The sequence below is a fragment of the Mustela putorius genome, unplaced genomic scaffold (genome assembly GCF_011764305.1).
Source record: "Mustela putorius furo isolate JIRA1106 unplaced genomic scaffold, ASM1176430v1.1 tig00003903_pilon_pilon_pilon, whole genome shotgun sequence".
NCBI classification, from domain to species: domain Eukaryota; kingdom Metazoa; phylum Chordata; class Mammalia; order Carnivora; family Mustelidae; genus Mustela; species Mustela putorius.
In genome coordinates this window covers 3,225,617-3,246,315 of record NW_025422051.1, presented here as the reverse complement: position 1 = coordinate 3,246,315, position 20,699 = coordinate 3,225,617, and the positions used below count along the sequence as shown (strand labels likewise).

The 20,699-nt window shown below is 42.9% G+C and overlaps 1 protein-coding gene across 2 annotated transcripts in view; it reads left to right on the top strand.

Annotated features, from left to right (window-relative positions):
- Window positions 1-8,756, top strand: part of ZNF157 (zinc finger protein 157) — a 32,059-nt gene extending 23,303 nt beyond the window's left edge. For both annotated transcript variants that reach the window (XM_013057582.2, XM_013057583.2), the window contains exons 3-5: window positions 6,082-6,208; window positions 6,499-6,594; window positions 7,528-8,756. In XM_013057582.2, coding sequence (XP_012913036.1) covers window positions 6,082-6,208; window positions 6,499-6,594; window positions 7,528-8,750 — 1,446 coding nt within the window. In that variant the 3' untranslated portion in view covers window positions 8,751-8,756. The remainder of the gene's footprint in view (window positions 1-6,081; window positions 6,209-6,498; window positions 6,595-7,527) is intronic.
- Window positions 8,757-20,699: the final 11,943 nt, after the last annotated feature.

Below are 20,699 nucleotides of genomic sequence, written 5' to 3'. Positions count from 1 at the left end.
ATGGTCAGTTTTTGTGAATATCCTGTGTGTGCTTGAGAAAGACTATATTTTGTATGATCTGTAATGTTCAATATGTATAGGTCCAAAAGTTTCACCTTCTTAATTATGTTGCTTGGGTCCTTTGTATCATTGCTTATTCTTTTGTCCACTAAACCTGTCTCATTTTGTGAGTGGTATATTAAAAGTCTCCCATTAAAGAATGCTTCTGTTTCTTGCATTCCTACAGTTTTGGTTTATAGAGGCTTTTGCTGTGTAACTTTGTGCATAGGTATTTTCACGTATCTTTGTTTTCAAATCTTCATTTTGGAGGGGGCGTTTAACATTACAGAGTATCTTCCTTTGGCTCATATAATTGCTTTTGGAATTCTACTTTGGCATCAGGATTTCTATCCCTGCTTTTATATTGTTTTCGTTTGGTAAATCTTTGTCCCTCTCTTTAATTTTAGCCTTTTGGAATGACTATGTTTTAAACATGTCTCTTATGCATGGTGTTGGTGGGCTCTGCTTTGTGAGGCACTGTGAAAATCTTTTTTTCGTTAACAGGTGAGGTAAGCCCATTAATAGTTATTTCTGTTATAGTTTGATGATAGAAAGAATACAAATATGTTTGGTCTCAATACTTTCATTTTCTCTTCTGATGTAATAACTGTGTGTATGTTATATTCACTGTGCTTCTTTATTGAGTGTTTCCTCTAAATTTTTTTGGTAATTGAGAAGGTTGTATTTTTATGCTGGTAATTCCCTTTGTGTTAATACTTCTCTTTTTTTCTTTCAGAGAGAGAGGGAGAGGGTGTGAGCGGGGCGGTGGGGGGCGAGGGAGAGGGAGAGAGAAAATCTTTAAAAAAAACCATTTATTTATTTGAGAGAGAGAGAGTGTGTGGGTGGGGGTAGGAGCAGAGGGGGAGAGGGAGGGGGAAAAAGTCTCAAGAAGACTCCGAGCCCAAGGTGGGTCTCAGTCTCATGACCCTGAGATCACAACCTGATCCAAAACCAAGAGTAGGATGCTTACCCAGGCACCCCACGGGAGAGAAAGAATCTTAAGCAGGCTCCATGCTCACTGTGGAGCCCATCGCAGGGCTGGATCTAACGACCCTGAGATCATGACCGGAGCCAAAATCAAGAGCCAAAACTGAACCGATTGAACCACTCAGGCACCCCTTCGTGTTAATACTTCTTATAGTACCCTCAGTCAACCCTCCTTTCTTTCCATTTGCTTATTTATTCACAAAAGTTGTATATGTTTAAGGTATATGGCATGATAATTTGATATACATATTGAAATGATTACTACAGGTAAGCTAATAAATATATTATCTCCTCACATATTTACCATTTTTTTTTAAAAAGTTGCATTTATTTACGTAATCTCTACACCCCTCCATGGGGCTTGAACTCCCAACCCCGAGATCCAGAGTTACACACTCCTCTAACTGAGCCAGCCAGGCGCCCCCATAGTTACCATTTTTTTGTGTGTGATGAGTACACCCGTAATTTACTTTCTTGGCATATTTCCGTTGTTCAATATAGTATTATTAAGTATGTTCTTCATGCCTATATGTTAGATCTCTAAAGATTTTATTTTTAAGTAATCTCTACACCCAGCGTGGGTGTAGATCTCACAACCTGAGATCAAGAGTCGCACCCTCCAGGGCGCCTGGGTGGCTCAGTAGGTTAAAGCTCAGGTCATGATCCCAGGGTCCTGGGATCACAGGGAGCCTGCTTCCCCCCACCCCGCCTGCCTCTCTGCCTACTTGTGATCTCTGTCGAATAAATAAATAAAATCTTTAAAAAAAAAAAAACGTCGCACGCTCCACTGACTGAGCCAGCCGGGTGCCCATAGATCTCTAGACTTTATTCATCTACACAACTGACTTTGTATTGTTTGACCAACATGTCCTCTTTTCCCCCATCCCCCTGGTAACATTCCTCTCTGCTTCTTTTTTTTTTTTTTTAAGATTTTATTTATTTATTTGATAGAGAGAGATCACAAGTAGGCAGAGAGGCAGGCAGAGAGAGAGAGAGAGAGAGAGAGACGGAAGCAGGCTCCCTGCTGAGCAGAGAGCCCGATGCAGGACTCGATCCCAGGACCCTGAGACCATGACCTGAGCCGAAGGCAGCGGCTTAACCCACTGAGCCACCCAGGCGCCCTCCTCTCTGCTTCTATGAGTCCGACCTTTTTAAGAAAGATTTCACATACAAGTGAGGTCATACAGTATTTGACGTTCTCTGATTCATTTCCTTTAAAAAAAAAAAAGATTTTATTTATTTATTTGTCAGAGAGAGAGCAAGAGAGGGTGAGAGAGTGAGCATAAGCAGGGGGAGCAACAGGCAGAGGAAGAGGCAGAAGCAGACTTCCCGATGAGCAGGAAGCCAAGGCGGGGCTCGATCCCAGGACCTTGAGATCTTGACCTGCGCCAAAGGTGGGCACTTAACAACTGAGCCACCCAGGCGCCCCTGTCTGATTCATTTTACTTAGCATCATGTCCTCCAGTTTCATCTAATTTGTTGCAAATGGTGGGATTTCCTTCTTTGTCATGACTCAATCAATCTGGTTGTATATATAAACCACGTGTTTATCCCTTCATCCACCGATGGACCATATCTTGGTTATTGTGAATAATGCTGCAGTGATCATGGGAACACGGATATCTCTTTGTGATAGTGATTTCACTTCCTTCAGATACATACCCAGAAGGGGGACTGCCGGATCATCTAGTTCTATTTTTAATTTTTTGAACAACCTCCATACTGTTTTCCATAACGACTATACCTGTTTACCTTTTAAGATTTTATTTTTAAGTAATTTCTACACCCACTATGGGCCTCAGACTTACAACCCCTAGATCAAGAGTCACACGCTCCACTAACCGAGCCAACCAGATGGCCCTACCTTTTTTTCCTTATTAATCTTTGATAACATCTAATTTGTATCTCAGCTTTGCCTATATAGAAGTCAATGATCTTACTCATCTTTTCTCTTTTTCTTTCTATTCTTCCATTTTTCTTTGTTCTTCTACTTTGTCAGGACAACTTCAAGTTTATACATTGTCTTTCGACCTTGTTTTAGTCTTAGCTTTACAATTAGTATATGGAATGCTCACTGTTAGGCTTTTGCCAGAATTTTCCCATTCATTGGTTTTGGTTGGATGGTACAGGGCTGGCCAATAGCATTTCCGGCAGCGATGAGCATGTTCTGGGTCTCTACTGTCCAGGACTGTAACTAGCCACATGTGGTTACTGAACACTGGAAATATGCCTGATGCGACTGAGAGACTGAATTTCCTATGTTACTCCATTTTAATTCATCAAAACTTAAATTTCGATAACCACATGTGTCTAGTGGCTACCAAATTGGATGGTGCAGCTCTATGAAATTCCTTGGGGAGGGCACCAGTGTTTTGGCCCACTCAGCTGTGCTTCTGATAGCCTCGATACTTGAAGAGCATCAAGTCTAAAGCATCGGAGTGCCTTTGTTGGTACTTTTCCCCCTTCACTTTCTTGAAAGTGCTACATGACTACTGCTTTGTGTCTTGAGAAATTGATGCCAGTTTAATTCTCTTGTCTTGGGAGTTATTTCATCTTTTTGCCTGGAGGCCCTGAGGGAATAGTTTCCTTGTCTCTAAATTCTAATTGTTTTATTAAAATATATCTCGGAGTTGGTTGTTCCAGGTCAACTTTCCTTGGGACCCAGCGGGTCTTGGAGAGTGTTGAGGTTTGTTTTATGATGCTGAGTGTGTTCTAGCTTGGTGAATATTCCATGTGTATTTGAAGAAACATAATTAATTTCTATATTTTTGAGTGGAATGCTCTGCAAAGGCAGTTGGTTGGTGTTCAGTTTTTCTATATCCCTGCTGATTTTCTGTCTTCTAGTTACTTTTATTAGTAAAAGAAGTGTCGAAGGTCAACAGCTGTAAATGTGGAGTTGCCCATTTTTTCCTTCCAGTTCTTTTCGTTTTGTTTCATGTATTCTAGGCTATTTTATTAGCGCAATTCCTCCCTTCCACGATCCCGCTCCCCCACGGTCCCCTCCATGGTCTTTTGGCTGGAGACTTAGGGCTTTAATCTCTCCACTTTGGCTCTCACTTTCTATAACTGTGTTTACCCTCAGGGCCATGTGGGGAGGTGGTTAGAGAAAAGGCAATGTGGATCCTTTCCATACTCTTAAAAAAAAAAGATTTTATTTATTTATTTGAGGGAGAGAGAGAGTGAGAGAGAGCATGAGAGGGAAGAAGGTCAGAGGGAGAAGCAGACTCCACATGGAGCTGGGAGCCTGATGCGGGACTCGATCCCGGGACGCCCGGATCATGACCTGGGCCGAAGGCAGTCGCTTTTTATTTTATTTTATTTTATTTTATTTATTTGACAGAGAGAGACACAGCAAGAGAGGGCGCAGAAGCAGGGGGAGTGGGAGAGGGAGAAGCAGGCTTCCCACTGGGCACAGAGCCCGATGTGGAGCTTGATCCCAGGACCCTGCAATCAGGACCGGAACCGAAGGCAGACGCTTAACCGACTGAACCACCCAGGCGCTCTCCTTTCCACACTCTTCAGAGCACTATTCTCGTTGCTAAAGAAAAAGATTTCTCTTCCTCAGAGTGCGAGGTGTCTGCTTCTACAAAGCTTGTGGCTTTGACTCTGGGGCTGACTTTGGGGCAGGATTGCATTAAAAAAAAAAAAAACAAAAACCCAAACAGGACTTCTCCCATTCTCTCTGTCCCACAGTACCCTCCTTCAAGCTCCCTGCCATTTTGGTGTCCCTGCTGACTCAGTACTTGTTTTCTCAAGCTCTTTGTTTTTTTCTTAGCTATCCAGATTATTCTGGTGGTTTCAGCTGGTACTGAAATGTGATTGCCTCCCAAGCCTTGGCCTATCCTGGCCTTCTCTTCGGAGCTTCAGAATCATATACCCACCTGCCAGCTGGATGTCTATCAGTATGTGTCATAAACACTCCAGCTGAGGTCCAAGATCTATTTTAATTTCCCCTTCTGCCAGCCTAGTATCTCTCTTGTTTTGCTAATCTCAATATGTGCCACCAGCCCCAACCCATCTGCTCACGCCATTTTTCTGGGAGTTAATATTCTGTGCTTTTCCCCCACTTGACAGTACTTCTATATAATTTATAAGTATGAATATATTGTGCCAAGGTCAGAAAATATTCTGATGGTGTATGCAGTCAAATATCTTAGAGACTGATAATGTGTAGGGAAGAAGAGCCCCAAATTCCCTCCACTCTCTGGGCCCTGAGTGTCTCCACAGCCTTTATTTCATTGTAGCCTGAAGTGCTGTTTTCCGTCACACTGTTCTATGTGAGGTTCCCTAACTCACCATGTGTGTTTCATGTTTTCCTGCCTTTTCTTATGTGATTGCCCCATGTTTGTGGGGAGAAATTGTATTCTTGTTTAGGGATTCAAAGCTCTGTCTCCCCAAATGAAGCTGAATCGAGCTGAATCTGATACACAAAGTAGACTCCCATTCCATCCCTTGTGAAAGCCCGCTGCACCCTGCACACGAGTCTAGCACAGCTCCCGTGTGCTAAAAAATAAAGATTTTATTTGTTTGACAAGAGGGAGAGATGGTGAGAGAGGGAACACAAGCAGAGAGAGGGGGAGAGGGAGAAACAGGCTTCCTGCTGAGCAGGCAGCCCGATGCGGGGCTTGATCCCAGGACCCTGGGATCATGACCTGAGCTGAAGGCAGATGCTTAACCTACTGAGCCACCCAGGCACCTGGCAAGAATGTGTTTATATACAAGTTTCTTTATTGGGGCATGAGGTCTTTGAGAACAGGCACTCCATCTTATTCCTTTTCTTTTTTTTTAAAGATTTTATTAATCTGTCAGAGAAAAGATGAGCAGGGGGACAGGCAGAAGGAGAAGCAGGCTCCCCACTGAGCAGGGAGCCCGATGCGGGACCCGACCCCAGGACCCAAAGATCATAACCTGAGCCGAAGGCAGAGGCTCAACCCACTGGGCCACCCATGCGCCCCAACTCCTAGTTAACTCTTATTACATTAGTGCTCCGTGGAATTAGTTCCCACACATCTTCTCTGTGTGTCCCATTCTGATCCTTGCAGATTGTTGTTACAGGGATCTGTGTCATTTGAGGACGTGGCTGTGGATTTTACCCGACAGGAATGGCACAGACTGGACCCCGCTCAGAGGACCATGCATAAGGATGTCATGTTGGAGAACTACAGCAACCTGGCATCTGTGGGTGAGGATTATCTCCCATGTCACTCCCGGTCGCATGTGTGTCCTTTCTTGGTTACTGGGATGTGTGCAGCCTTTGTAGACGTTGATGATGCTCGAGTTCTAGATGCAGGGGTCCCAGGTGACTGATCAGTTGGGGGCACCGGGAAGTGTGTGTGTCGTCGCTTCCCCCCAGTGAAAGGTTTAAATGGGCCCCCTTCCTTGTGCAGCTCACGAAGATGCACCTTCCTCCTCCATCAGAGGCCCTAAGCTCAGACAACTTGGCCCATGTCCTGTGCCATTTCCCATTAACAGGCCTCTGCGTGGCCAAACCAGAGATGATCTTCAAATTGGAGCGAGGGGAAGAGCTGTGGATATTAGAGGAGGAATCGCCAGGCCCTGGTTACCCAGGTGAGTGTGCAGTAGCCAGACATATGGAAACGGGAAATGAGAGCCCAGAAATGCAGGTCAAAACACTCTGGGAGGTGTTCTCTGGTACTCTCTTTTTAGAGGCCCTCGTGCTTTGGAAACGACTGGAGGCCACGTAAGGTTCGCGCACTTCAGATCCCTAAATCACACACGCCAGTTATGCTCACGCTCACGTGCTCCGTGCGCTTTTATTTTGATTTCTGTCGTTATCTGCCTTTCTTCTCTATCCCTGCCCACCTCATCTCTGACATTCTTAGCTGTTGTGCCTCTCTTTAGTATTCGAATTTGCCTTCCTTCCCTCTGTTGCCTGGGACGCCTTCTGTTGTCGGGCCTTCACTCATTCATTCATTTAGTGTTCCACCAAATCTTAAATGAGTATCCGCTCTAATCTGGTCACGTTCACGGTGTGGAGGTCCAGCAGCGAATGACCTAACAGCTCTGATCTCCTGGAGCTGGCAGTCTGATGAGGGAATGGGAGCAGAGACAAATACATCATGTTTGGTGGTAAAAAGAAAATCCGTGCAAGATATGAAAGCTGGCTAGTGATGGTTCTGTGCTTGTCGAGAATGTGCTCAGGGAACACTCTTTGGTGAGGTTAACATGAGTCTGCCAACATCAGTGATGGGAGAGAGACAGAACCATGGAGATTTTGAATATTTTGGGTAGAGAGGATAGTACGTGTCAGGTCTGGTCTGAGTGGTATATCCTAAAAATAGCAAAGAGGCCAGTGCAACTTAACAGCGGGTGGTGAGAGGCAAAATCAAGAGAGTTAGCTGGGGGCAATCATGTGGAGATTTTTAGGCTCTGTTAAGCACTTTTTAAATAGACTTTATGCAGCACTTTCACTTGATACTGTGACAGGGGAAGCCGTTGTTGAGTTTTTAAGTGAAAAGGTGATCTAATTTGTTTTTAAAGGATCTCTCTCACTGCTGTGTGACAACAGTTCTGTTGGGGGTAATGCCCTCGGGCATGATAATGACCTCCGGCATCAGAAGATTCAAACTTTGGACCAAGCTGTTGAATATAATGGTTACGGGAAAATCTTCTACAAGAAAACAGGCTTTGTTGGTCCTAAAAAGGCACACACAGGGGTAAAAAACTTTGGATGTCACGAATGTGGGAAAGCTTACTGCCGGAAATCAAACCTTATTGAACATCTGAGAATACACACCGGGGAGAGACCTTATGAATGCGCAGATTGTGCAAAGACCTTCAGTGCAAGGTCATACCTCATCGCTCATCAGAAAACTCACACAGGGGAGAAGCCCTTTGAGTGTAACGAATGTAGGAAATCTTTCGGCAGGAAGTCACAACTCCTTCTCCATCAGAGAACGCACACAGGAGAGAGACCTTATGAATGTCCCGAATGTGGGAAAACCTTTTCTGAGAAGGCAACCCTCATGATTCACCAGAGAACTCACACAGGAGAGAAGCCCTACGGGTGTAGTGAATGTGGAAAGACATTTCGAGTTAAGATATCCCTTACCCAGCACCAGAGAACTCACACAGGGGAGAAACCATACGAATGTGGGGACTGTGGGAAGAACTTCCGTGCAAAGAAATCCCTAAACCAACATCAAAGAATTCACACAGGCGAGAAACCCTATAAATGTGGTGAATGCGGGAAATTCTTCAGAATGAAAATGACTCTCAATAATCATCAGAGGACTCACACAGGTGAAAAACCCTATCAGTGCAATGACTGTGGGAAATCTTTCAGGGTACACTCATCTCTTGGGATACATCAGCGAATTCACACAGGAGAGAAACCTTATGAGTGTAAGAAATGTGGTAACGCCTTCTACGTAAAAGCACGCCTCATTGAACACCAGAGGATGCATTCAGGAGAGAAGCCCTATGAATGTAGCGAATGCGGAAAAATCTTCAGTATGAAGAAATCCCTTTGTCAACACCAGAGAACTCACACCGGAGAGAAACCCTACGAATGTAGCGAATGCGGAAATGCCTTCTACGTGAAAGTGCGCCTCATCGAACATCAGCGAATTCACACAGGAGAGAGACCCTTTGAGTGTCGGGAATGTGGGAAAGCCTTTTGCCGGAAAGCACACCTCACAGAACATCAGAGAACCCACGTAGGCCGGCCCTTGCCTTGTACAATGGAGAAAGCTTCTTTGTGAAGACTCTCATCACCATTTGATCAAGCCCTTTGGGTCATCTGGTCACCCTGCACCCAAAGTACACCTGTAACAGTTTGGCTCCTACACTGGTGTGAAAATACATCCCAGTTCCTGTTAGGGGATAGTTCATTGTCATTTTCATTTCATTCGGATTTCTCATTTCCCTATGGTATGGTGGCATAGCTTCTTGTCTGCTGATTGGCCATTTCAGTTTTTTCTTTTGTGCACTGACAGTGCTCTATCATTTGCTCATTGTTTTTAATGAGCAAAGAGTTTGTTTTTAATTGTTTTAATTGTTTTTAATGAGCTTCTCTTTTACTTCTTGGCTTAAGTGTCCATTGGCTTTGTTTTTTACTATATGAGAATATAAAAATCTTTTTTCAGTTATGTGTGTTACAGATATGTCCTCACGGACTGTGCCTGGTTGTTTAATTTTAAGTCTTCTGCTGAGGTTTTATGTTGGAATATGGATCAGATTCAGGGTGGTAATATTCTCCTATTCTTTCTTCTAAAGTTAAGGTTTTCCTTTCAACATTGAGAATTTGTCATCTACCCTGAGAATTTTTGTGTGTATAGTGTGAACTGTACAATATATAATACCCTATTGCTTTTAAAAACTTTACATGAATGGTATCACACAGTGTTGAAAGTTCTGCAGCTTGCTCCTTTCATGAAATGTTACCTTTCCAGGGTCTGTCCACACGGATAAATATAGGTCTGGTCCATTCATTTCTCTCTGCATTCTCTTGGTGCAAGACATTTGTATCGTATCTGTGTTTGGTGTCTAAATCTAAAAACGGAACTGATGGGTCATAGAGTGTAGGCAGTGTTTAAGTGATTCAGCTCTTGTGCCCTCGCTCTAACATCCCCCTTCTACACTGTGCTTTGTGGTGCTTGGGCTGTGACTCTACAAAACATGTTTCTGTCTTGCCATGTTCTTCCTGTTGAGTCTTCCCAATAAGAGATACTAAATATAAACTTTGAGGGTGAGGAAGGAAGAAGGGACATGCTCTTTTTTTTCCCCTTCCTGTTAACTCCCTGTTCATCTGAGTGTCAGCCCAGTGTTACTTCTTCCCTTGGCCAAGCAGCAGTTCCTCCCGGTGGTGGTAGTTTAATCCAGGTTGTAGATTTCCATCACCCATGGAACCCCCTACGTACAGTACGCCTCCCACCCCCTCAGAGACGCTGGCAGCCGCTGGCCAGTGCCACCTCCCTAGAGGTGTGAGTCCCACCCACATGACATTACTCCTCCAACTTTTCAATTCCAGTTTCTTCCCTTGTTACCTTAGCCCAGCTGCTTCCTGTAGTTGCTATCGCCACGATAATTTTAATGTTCCCTATTTTTTCAGTTACATGGTTAGTAACTCTGCGACTAGCTAAAAAGTCTTTATAATAAGCTCTTTTCATTAAAAAATAACTGGTATTGTTTCTGTCCCCTAGCTGGGTTCTTCAGATTGATGCAGAAGTTTTTCAACTTTGTTAAATAATTGGATTTTTCCCCTTCTAGGTTGTACTAACTTACATTCTCATGAGCAGTTTGAGATGAAGTTTACATTTTCCCACGTATTCACCAGGACTTATTAGCAGTCTTTCAAACTGTGGCCAGTCTGAAAGGTGTAAAATGGCTTGAAGCTGTTGTATTCATGAATATGGTTTGTCTTTTTATTTTTTAAGTCGCCTTTTTGACCTTTGATAGTATTTTATGGTTTTCCCCAAGAAATTATCTTTTAAAGCTAATTTTTAATAGAAACTTTGCTCATATAGCTGTATGTACATATATATTTTAAAATGTAATAGTGTATTATGGGGTTTATATATTTATATGTAATATATGTATATATTATATATATGTGTATATATATATACACACACACACAAACATATACACACATACACAGATACAGTCATGTATCCCCACAAAACATTTTTGTTTCATATGTTCATTTCATTTTACCCACTTGTTTGCCATCTTGGTTGCTCTTCATTCCTTTCTGCATTCCATCCGGGATCATTTTCTTCTTTGCCTGAAAAATACCCTTTAGTGGAGGTTTGTTAGTGTATACCCAAACCTCTCAACTTGGAAAATGTGTTCTTTTTTTTTTTTTTTGGTAAAGCTTATCTTTTTCTTTTTCTTTCTTTTTTAAGTAAGCTCTAGGCCCACTATGGGACTCCAGCTCATGATCCCAAGGTCAAGAGTCATATGCTCTACCAACTGAACCAGCCAGGCACCCTGGAAATGTTTTCTAATGCACCATTTTGATCCACCAAAGTTAATCCTTTGCCATTAGTATTTTGTAGCACTATGCTATAGTAAATTGATGCTAAATTAAGTACATGTTTTTGTTTTGTTTCCTGGATGTTTCATAATAAATATGAAGACCCAGGATATTTGGATTAATCATCAGATGCCTCCAAATACAGCATACACGTGAATGTGTATAATATACTTTATGCATTTTTTAAACAGCATTCCCTAACCCTCATTTACTGAGTATTAATTACATTTATCAAGATGTTATCTTATTTATTCTTTTAATCTTCAGCTCAACCATTTAAAAAACTTCAATTTTATGTTTTAAAATTCTTATTCTTATTCTTATTATTATGGAAAATGTCAAACATAAATAAAAGTAATCTACAGTGACAGAAAGCAGATCGGTGGTTGCCTGTGGGATGGGGATTAAATCCTAAGGGGTAGGAGGGACCTTCCTGGGGGGTGAAAGAACTATTCTGTATCTTGATTGGAATGCATATTAAATTATTAAATGAGTAAATTTAAGATTTGTGCACTTTATTGATATAAATTATATCTCAATTAAAATTTAAAAGCAACAATACAAATGTTATGGGTTCCCACAACAGGAGCCATATGTGGGCTTCCAGGGAGAAAACCAGGAATCTTGACCACTAGATCAGATAAGAACACTGGCAATGGGAGACTTAGTCCTCTGGAGGCTTTTGAAATGGCCTTGCTTCATGAAGGTGACCTTCACTGAGGCCCCGTGATGGTTTATGCTTACCCTCGGTTAGCACCCTCGCTGCCAACACTACTGTGTGTATTTGACTCCTAATGGCTTAAGCACAATTCCTCTTGATCCTCCATTAGCCACCGCCACAGTAGGTTTTACCCCAGGATATGTCAGCCCCATTAACCTACAGCATTTCTTTTCACTTCTGTGGGCCTAGAGCACAGTGTCTGTACAGTGACCTATACCATCAGCTCACAATATCTTGTCTTATCACAACTTTTTGATCCAGCAAAGTCTGCTGACTCCCCGTTAGCTCGGAGCATCATGTCTCACCACCCCTTTTCACTGCCATTACAATTTTTGCTGACCCCTTTGCTCACAGCAGAGTGTCTTTTCACCCCTTTAGCCTCCAGCTTTGTGACTGACGATCTTCCATTAACTCAGTATCACGGGGTTTTTTTGCCTTCCTTTAGATTCAGCACGGTGACTGCTGACCTCCCATTAACTCACAGTAATATGTCTAGTCGCCTTCTGTTAGACTGAATGTAGTGTCTGTTGACCCATATCGGCAGTGTCTACTGCTTCCCTCTTGGCCACCATACGATATAGTCAACCCAATGTGTTCTAACCACATTGGATGCGCTCATTATGGTGATGTTTATCAGCCACCTGTAGTCAGTGTCTGACCCCACCATGTGCCCACAGCACAGTACAACTGCACCAGTTTCTATCTGCTGTTCCTCAATTATCCACTGGTGTGGTGAGCTTGATCCTTCTGAGCCCCAGTACAGGATCTGCAGAACTCAGATGACGTCACTCTGTCTTCTGATCCCCTATTTACCAAGCTTCAAGATTTTTAACCTTGAGACCCAGTGGTGTCTGCTTAAAAGAGCCCCCATCACTGTGTCTTCTGACCCCCCACTACAGCCTGTCATTGTATCTGCCAATGTCTTTTGATTGACTGATTTTTAAAGATGTATTGATTTATTAGTGAGGGGGGGGAGAGAGCATAAGCACAGTGCAGAGGGGCAGAGGGAGAGGGACAGAGAATCTTAAGCAGACTTCAGGCTGAGTGTGGAGCCCAATGCTCCATCTCATGACCCTGAGATCATGACCTGAGCCAAAACCGAGTTGAAGCTTAACCACCTGTGCTACCCAGGTACCCCAAAGAGTCTTTTTATTTATTAGCCACTAGCAGAGTATGAACTCCTTGAGGATGCATCACGTTTTTTTTTTCTCTTCAGTTGAATCATTATGTCAGCTAAATCTCCTCCCTTTAACCACAAGTTCTGTGTCTCTGACCAGTTGAAGCCTCAGTCAAGTCTGCTGACCCCACATTAGCCCCTCTCATGGTATCTGTTGGTCCTCCATTAGCCAACAGTAGGTTCTTTGACACCCATGAGGCCCCAGCAGTGTATCTGCAGATCCTACTCCGCTACCTTCCCTCTGTCTGCTGATCCCCAATTAGCCACAAGAGCTGAGACTTCCATGAGCTTCCAGGATGGTATCTGCTGATTCCCCATTAGCCTCAACTTGCTGATCACCTTTTAGCCATCAGTACAGTGTCTTTGACCCTCTTAAGTTACAATCAAGAGCCACTAGTACAGTGTCAGAATGCATCGGTGCCCCAGCTGAGTGCGTGTTGACCATACATTCGAGTTCATCACTGCGTATGCTAACATTAGAGTAGCCTCAGCCCTGTGACTGTTCATTAATCTTTGCCTCATGCTTCTCAGTCTTGGCATCTGCTGCTGACCCTGAATTAGTGTCATCACTATCCACTTATATTGGTCACAAAAAGTGTTTTTGATCATAAAAAAATCAGCTCTTAGCATTAGTCACTCTGCTGATTAGCCATGGAGCACCACTAAAGTGATAACGTCTCTATCTCAGCATCAGTTCATTTATTAGACCCATCCCTGTGGATGCTGGTCCCTCATTCCCTAGTGCTGTGTATTGGCCTCGTGAGCCTCATCAGAATGGCTGGGACTCATTAGAGCCTACCCTACATTAGAGCCCTTCCTGGTTCAGACGATCCTGTATTAGCCACTAGGACAGGGTCTTTGATGCCCAGTAGTCCCCCGTAGCTATGCCTGCTGGTGCTATATCAGCTCCCACAACTGTCTGTTGAATTCCCACTAGTCCTAAGTATAGTGTCTTTGATCTCTGTGATTATTCCCCACAGTTTATGATGACCCTGTATTAGAACCAGCCATTGTTCCCTGATCTCTGTATGCTGGTTTGTTGGCTATTGTTTCAATCCTTGCAATTGTTCCTTGGACTCTGGTGGTTCCCCAATCCCTCGGACTGCTGCTTTATTTTTCTGTTCCTTGTACTTCAGAACTTACTCCTTGGTCTTTTTCTTTTTTCTTTCTTCCTTTTTTTTTTCTTGCTGTGGTCTGATCCTTAGGGTCTATCCCCTGTTGCTCTGGCTGTTTTGCAGTCCCTCTGATTATTTTCCAAATATACAAGGACTATTTTTGTGGTCTCTCCAGATGTTTGATGATCCTGCTGTTCCTCCGGTCCAGGCACTGTCCCCCTCCAGCTGTTGCCTTTTTTCTCTGGCTATTCCTTCAGCCTGAGACTGTTCCCGTATCTCTGGCTGTCTCCTAGGTATTTCTGGCTATTGCATAACATTTAGGAATGACTTCCTGTGGCCATTCTAGAGTTTCTATGTCTATCCTCTAACTCCAAGGACAGTTCTCTGTCCCTCTGGCTGTTTGATAGTTTCTTTGACTGGTTCACATCACTGCAGTGACTGTTCCCCGTGTCCTGGAATATTTTCTCAGCCACAGACTGTTCCTGCTGCTTCTGGTTGTTCTCCAATGCCTGGGATAATTTACCAAACCCTCCCAGTTGTTACCTCAATCTTAGGTATATTCACACCTGATTATTTTCTGGTTTATCCAACTGTTTCTCAAAACCAAGGACCATTGTAGCCACTGGATGTGGCTGGGAGTATCTGACAACGAAGAGTGTCAGGCTGCAGAGGAATCACCTTCCTTCCACGTAGTTCCCTTTAGTTACGGCCGCCGTGGAGAACTTACCTTACAGGGAGGCTTCCTAGTTCAGAGTCCTTGTGTGGCTCCTGGCAGGCTATCTGTAGTCCTGGTGTCACCACATTTCCTCCAATACCCTTCCAGAAAATCCACTAAAGTAAGTAAAGGGAGTTACCCTCCACCTCAGCATTCCATGCATCTGGGTGTGAATCTCTGCTTGGGAGAGACGGATGGCAGAGAGGAAGCACGTGAGGGTGTCAGCCCTGTGAGGTGTGCAGCACGGGGTGGGGGGAGGGGAGTCCAGCTCAATGGGTGGCCCTTCCCTCCACTAAGTCTCAGTAATTCCCCTAAAAAATGGACCTCACAATCCACACCCAGAATCCTGAAGTCCGTGCTAGGGTGGGAGGATGATGGATGGGTGTATTTTTTCAGGTCAAAACACAAAACACATAATAATAACTTCCTGTGTAACATTAATAGCAGTGATTTCATTTCTAGACAGGTAATGTAGTATAATGAAGAACACAAATGCTGGTGCCAAATCTGTATTCAAATCCTGTCCCTTAATGGCTTCTTAGATATAACATCAAAAGCAGACACTGTAAAACAAACAGATAAATTCAATTTCATCAAAATTAACTTTTGTTCTGCAAACAGTACTGTCAAGAAGGTAAAAAGTAAACCCACAGAATGGGAGGAAATATTTACAAATCACATATCCTTTATTTTTATCCTTTATCTGGAACATGTAAATAACTTTTATGACTCAATAATAAAAACATAAATAACACAACTTGAAAATGGGCAAAGGATCTGAGTAGCAATTTCTCCAATTGAGCTATAGAAATGGTCTAAGCACAAGAAAAACTGCTCAACATCATTAGGCATCAGGACGTGGGGATCAAAACCACAATGAAAAAAAAATACCACAATGAGATAACACTTCACACCTACTAGTATGGCTAGAAGAAAAAGTGTAGACAGCAACAAGTATTGGTGAGGATGTGGAAAAATTGAACCCATTTTACATTGCTGGTAGATCATAAAGTGGGGCAGCCATTTTGGAAAACAGTTTGCAAGTGTCTCAGAAACGTTAAACAGAGTTACCATACGATTCAGGAATTGCAATGCTGGGTATCCATCCAAGAGAAATGAAAACCTGTCCATAGAAAAGCCTATACGCAAATGTTCACAGCAGCATTATTCATCATCACCCCAAAGTGGAAACAACACAAATGTCCTTTGACGGATGAATGGCTAATCAAAATACAGTATAGCTTTACTGTGGAATGTTCTTCAGTAATCAAAAGGAATGATGTACTGATACTGCTACAACACAGATGAAGTTTGAAAATATTACTTGAAAGAAGCTAGTCACAAAAGATCACATATGGTATGACTCCATTTATATGGAATGTCCAGAATAGGCAAAACTGTGGAGTTAGAAAGTAACTTAGTGGTTGTCTATGGCTGGGGTGGGAGGAAGGGGGAGCAGTGGGGAGTAGACTGCTAATGGGTACAGGGTCTCCTTTTTGGGATGATGAAACTATTCTAAAATTCTACTGTGATGGTTGCACAACTTTGTGAATATGCTAAAATGAACTTAATTGTCACATTAAATGGATAAAATTTATTGTATGTGATTTACACCTCAGCAATGTTTTAAAAAGAAAAAGATTATAAAAATAAAAGATTTTAACTGGGTCAGTATTTTAAAATTTGAGTCCTTGTGATTTTTTTTAATGAAAAAAGTTTTCATTAGTGTCTGCTTACGGTTTTGCCTAAGAAATCTTACCTTTTCCTTGTCCTACCTGTGTGGCCTTGGAGAAATCATATTATCTCTCTATGCCTCGGTTTTTACATCTGGAAAATGGGGATTAAAAATAATGCCTAACTCACAGGAACAGGGTGAATATTAAATGAAGTCATATATGCATGAAGTGCTTAAAACAATGCCAGACACCTAGTCAGCTCTCTTTATTACTTATTATTATGAGTGGTAACAGTAAATATAATTTATAACTTTGTAGTGATGAATCCTAGTAAATTACTTATAATATTACAAATAATATTTTATTAGGAATGATACTTTATAATATTAGAAATAATGTATAATACGAGGAGTAATAATTTCATGCACGCTGGTACCTTTAATTTAACTCATGATTTTGATGGTCTTTCCCCTAACATTACAAATATTAAAGTGCTCATTTGTAACGCCTTTTTTCAGAGAATGATGCTCATACACTAATTTCTGGTGTGTAAATACCCACACTGGCAAATACCAACATTTTCAAAGACTTCTGAGGACAGCCATCGCCCCCAGTGATAATGTTCCTGTTACGATTTCCAAGTAAGGTCACATTCTAAGGTACTGGGAATTGGGGCGTCACTCTACCTTTTTGGAGGACATAATTCAACCCACAACCGTTAGTTCCCCTTTAGGCAATCCCTATTGTAGACAAATCCCCATGTTTAGAAATCTCAGCTGTTGGCAGAGATTGCACACGACAAATCCCCAAGCCATTGGTAAATACCTTGGAAAGTCCCCCCTTTGTGGCATAACCCCTCTTTCATAAATACCCAACTGGCGAATACTTTATTAGGTTCCTGTTGCTATGTAACAAATTACCCCAAACTGAGCAGCAGAACAACATCCGTTTATTAACTCACAGTTCTGTAGGTCCAAAGTTCAGGAGCGCTTGGCTGAATTCTCTGTTTAGTGGTCTCACGAAACCGAAGCTGACCACACTGAGCTCCTACCTGGAGGCTCACAGGAAGAACCCATTTCCAACCTTATTCACGTTATCAGCAGAATATTCAGAGTCTTGGCGCTGTGGTGCTGAGGCTTCCATTTCCTTGCTCAGCCGGGGCTCGTTCCCTGCCCTTAGAGGCCAGTTGCGTGCCTCCCCACTTGGGCCTCTTTGTCTTCGAAGCCAATAGGATGTGCCAAACGTTTCTCATGCTTTCTGTTTCTCTGATGTCTCTTCTGCCACCAGCGGGAGAAAACTGCATTTTTGAAGGGCTCCTGTGCTTAATGAGATTAGGCTCACCTGGGTAATCTCCCTATTTTTTTTATAAGGTTTTATTTATTTATTTGTAAGAGAGAGAGAGAGAGTGAGAGCGAGCACAGGCAGACAGAAGGGCAGGCAGAGGCAGAGGGAGAAGCAGGCTCCTTGCAGAGCAAGGAGCCCGATGTGGGACTTGATCCCAGGACGCTGGGATCATGACCTGAGCCGAAGGCAGCTGCTTAACCAACTGAGCCACCCAGGCGTCCCTCCCTATTTTTTTTTAAAGATTTTATTTATTTATTTGACAGGCAGAGATCACAAGTACGTGGAGAGGCAGGCAGAGAGAGAGGAGGAAGAAGGTTCTCTGCTGAGCAGAGAGCCCGATGCGGGGCTTGATCCCAGGACCCTGGGATCGTGACCTGAGCTGAAGGCAGAGGCTTTAACCCACTGAGCCACCCAGGTGCCCCTAATCTCCCTATTTTATGGTCAACCGATTAACCTCAATTTCATTGGCAAGATCCCTTTTGCTACTTAATGTAATACAATCACGGAGTTACAGGGCTTCATATTCACAGGTTTCCTCACTCACATTCAAGGGGAGGAGTTTACGTAAGGGTGATAAGGATATTGAGGGTCAGTCTTGGAATTCTGCCTACTGTAGCCACTTTTGTGCTATCTATTTATTCATGAACGTCCCACTGGCTTATCTCCATTTATGGTTCTTTATGGTATATCTCCCCTTCCATAAATACGTACCCATTGGCAAATCTTTCATCCATTAACCTCTTGGGGGAAAAAAAACCTGCTGCATTCAAAAATATCTGTTAAGATATCTCTGTTCACGACCCCTCTTGACAAATCCCCCCACTGAGAAATAAAAACCATTGACATATCACCCGTAGGTGTCTGACATTGAGAAACCTTATTCATGAACACCCGTTGGCATATTTCTTTTCTTTTTAAGATTTTATTTATTTATTTGAGAGACAGAGATCACTAGTAGGCAGAGAGGCAGGCGGAGAGAGAGGGGGAAGCAGGTTCCCCACCAAGCAGAGAGCCCGATGTGGGACTTGATTGATCCCAGGACCCTGAGATCATGACCCGAGCCAAAGGCAGAGGCTTTAACCCACTGAGCCACCCAGGCGCCCCTCTTTTTTCTTTCTTTCTTTCTTTCTTTATTTTTTTTTTTAAGAGAGAAAAAGAGAGAAGTGGAGGAGGGGCAGCGGGAGAGGGAGAGAGAATCTAAAGCAGGCTCCATACCCAGTGCAGAGCCCAGCAAGGGGGCTCTGTCTCCCAAATCTGAGATTATGACCCGAGCTGAAATCAAGAGTTGGATGCCTAACCAACTGAGCCACCCAGGAGCCCTTTCTTTTTTTTTTTTTTTTTTGTTTTTTTTAAAGTTTTGTTTTTATTTTTATTTTATTTTTATTTTTTTAAAGACTTTTTATTTATTCATTTGGCAGGCAGAGATCACAAGTAGGCAGAAAGGCAGGCAGAGAGAGAGAGAGGAGGAAGCAGGCTCCCTGCCGAGCAGAGAGCCCGATGCAGGGCTCGATCCCAGGACCCTGGGATATGACCTGAGCTGAAGGCAGAGGCTTTAACCCACTGAGCCACCCAGGCGCCCCTAAAGTTTTGTTTTTATTTAAGTAATTTCTATACCCAACATGGGGCTTGAACTCATGACCGTGAGATCAAGAGTCCCATGCTCTTCCCACTGAGCCAGCCAGCCATCCCCACTGGAATATTCCTTATTATAATAACTGTTTATTTTTTATTTGTTTATTTACTTGAAACACATAGGTTGTATTTATTAAAATTGAAATTATAAAAAAACTAAAGAATAATATAAACACCAATGATATTTTGCACATAACAAACTAATAAATCTATATATAACCCCTGTTTTAAAAATCTCTATTGGAGCACCTGGTAGCTCAGTTGGTTAAGGATCCGACTCTTGATTTCAGCTCAGGTCATGTTCTCAGGGTCATAAATTCGAGCCCCGTGTTGGGCTCTGTCTGGGTGTGGAGCCTGCTTAAGATTCTCTCTCTCCCTCTGCCTCTGCCCCTCTCCTCCCCTTGCACACACTGTCTCTCTCAAAAAAAATCTCTTTTTTGATAACCATCACAATACATACTCCATTGTTGCTTGCCTTTGAAAAAAATCTGTATTCTTAAATATCCACCTGATTGTATAACTCGTTTATGACTTTAATGACAAATTGCCTTATCTTTCTTTTTTTTAAATTTTTTATTTATTTGACAGAGATACAGCAAAAGAGGGAATACAAACAGGGGGAATGGGAGAGGGAGAAGCAGGCTTCCCGCTGAACAGGGAGCCTGATGTGGGGCTCGATCCCAGGACTCTGGGATCATGACCTGAGCTGAAGGCAGACGCTTTACACCTGAGCCACCCAGGCGCCCCTTGCTTTATTTTTCAAACATCTGCCTATTGGCATATGCTCTATTGCTCAGCTGGTTTTACAACTATCCAATCACAATACTCCTGTTGACATATACTACATTAGCCTATACAACACCTATTGCACAGGGACATCTGGGTGGCTCAGCCGGTTAAGTGTCTGCTTTTGGCTCGGGTCATGATCCCAGGGTCCTGGGATCGAGCCCTGCATCGGGATCCCTGTTCACTAGGGAGTCTGCTTCTCCTTCTGCCCCTCCCCCTGCTTGTGCATTCACATGCTCTCTCTCTGTCAAATAAATAAATAAAAATCTTTAAAAACAAACAAAAAACACAATACCTATTGTATATCTCCCCATTCACGCACGCCTATCAATGTATCCCTGATTGGTAGGTCCACATTTATCAGGATCTATATTCATAAATACTGCACCCAACCCGTAAAACTCCACTGATGATCACTGGTGAAAAATCTCTTTGTTCCTAAATCCTCATTAAGCAGATCTCTCATTGACAACCCAGTTTACAGATCTGATTTGTAAATGCCTGCCT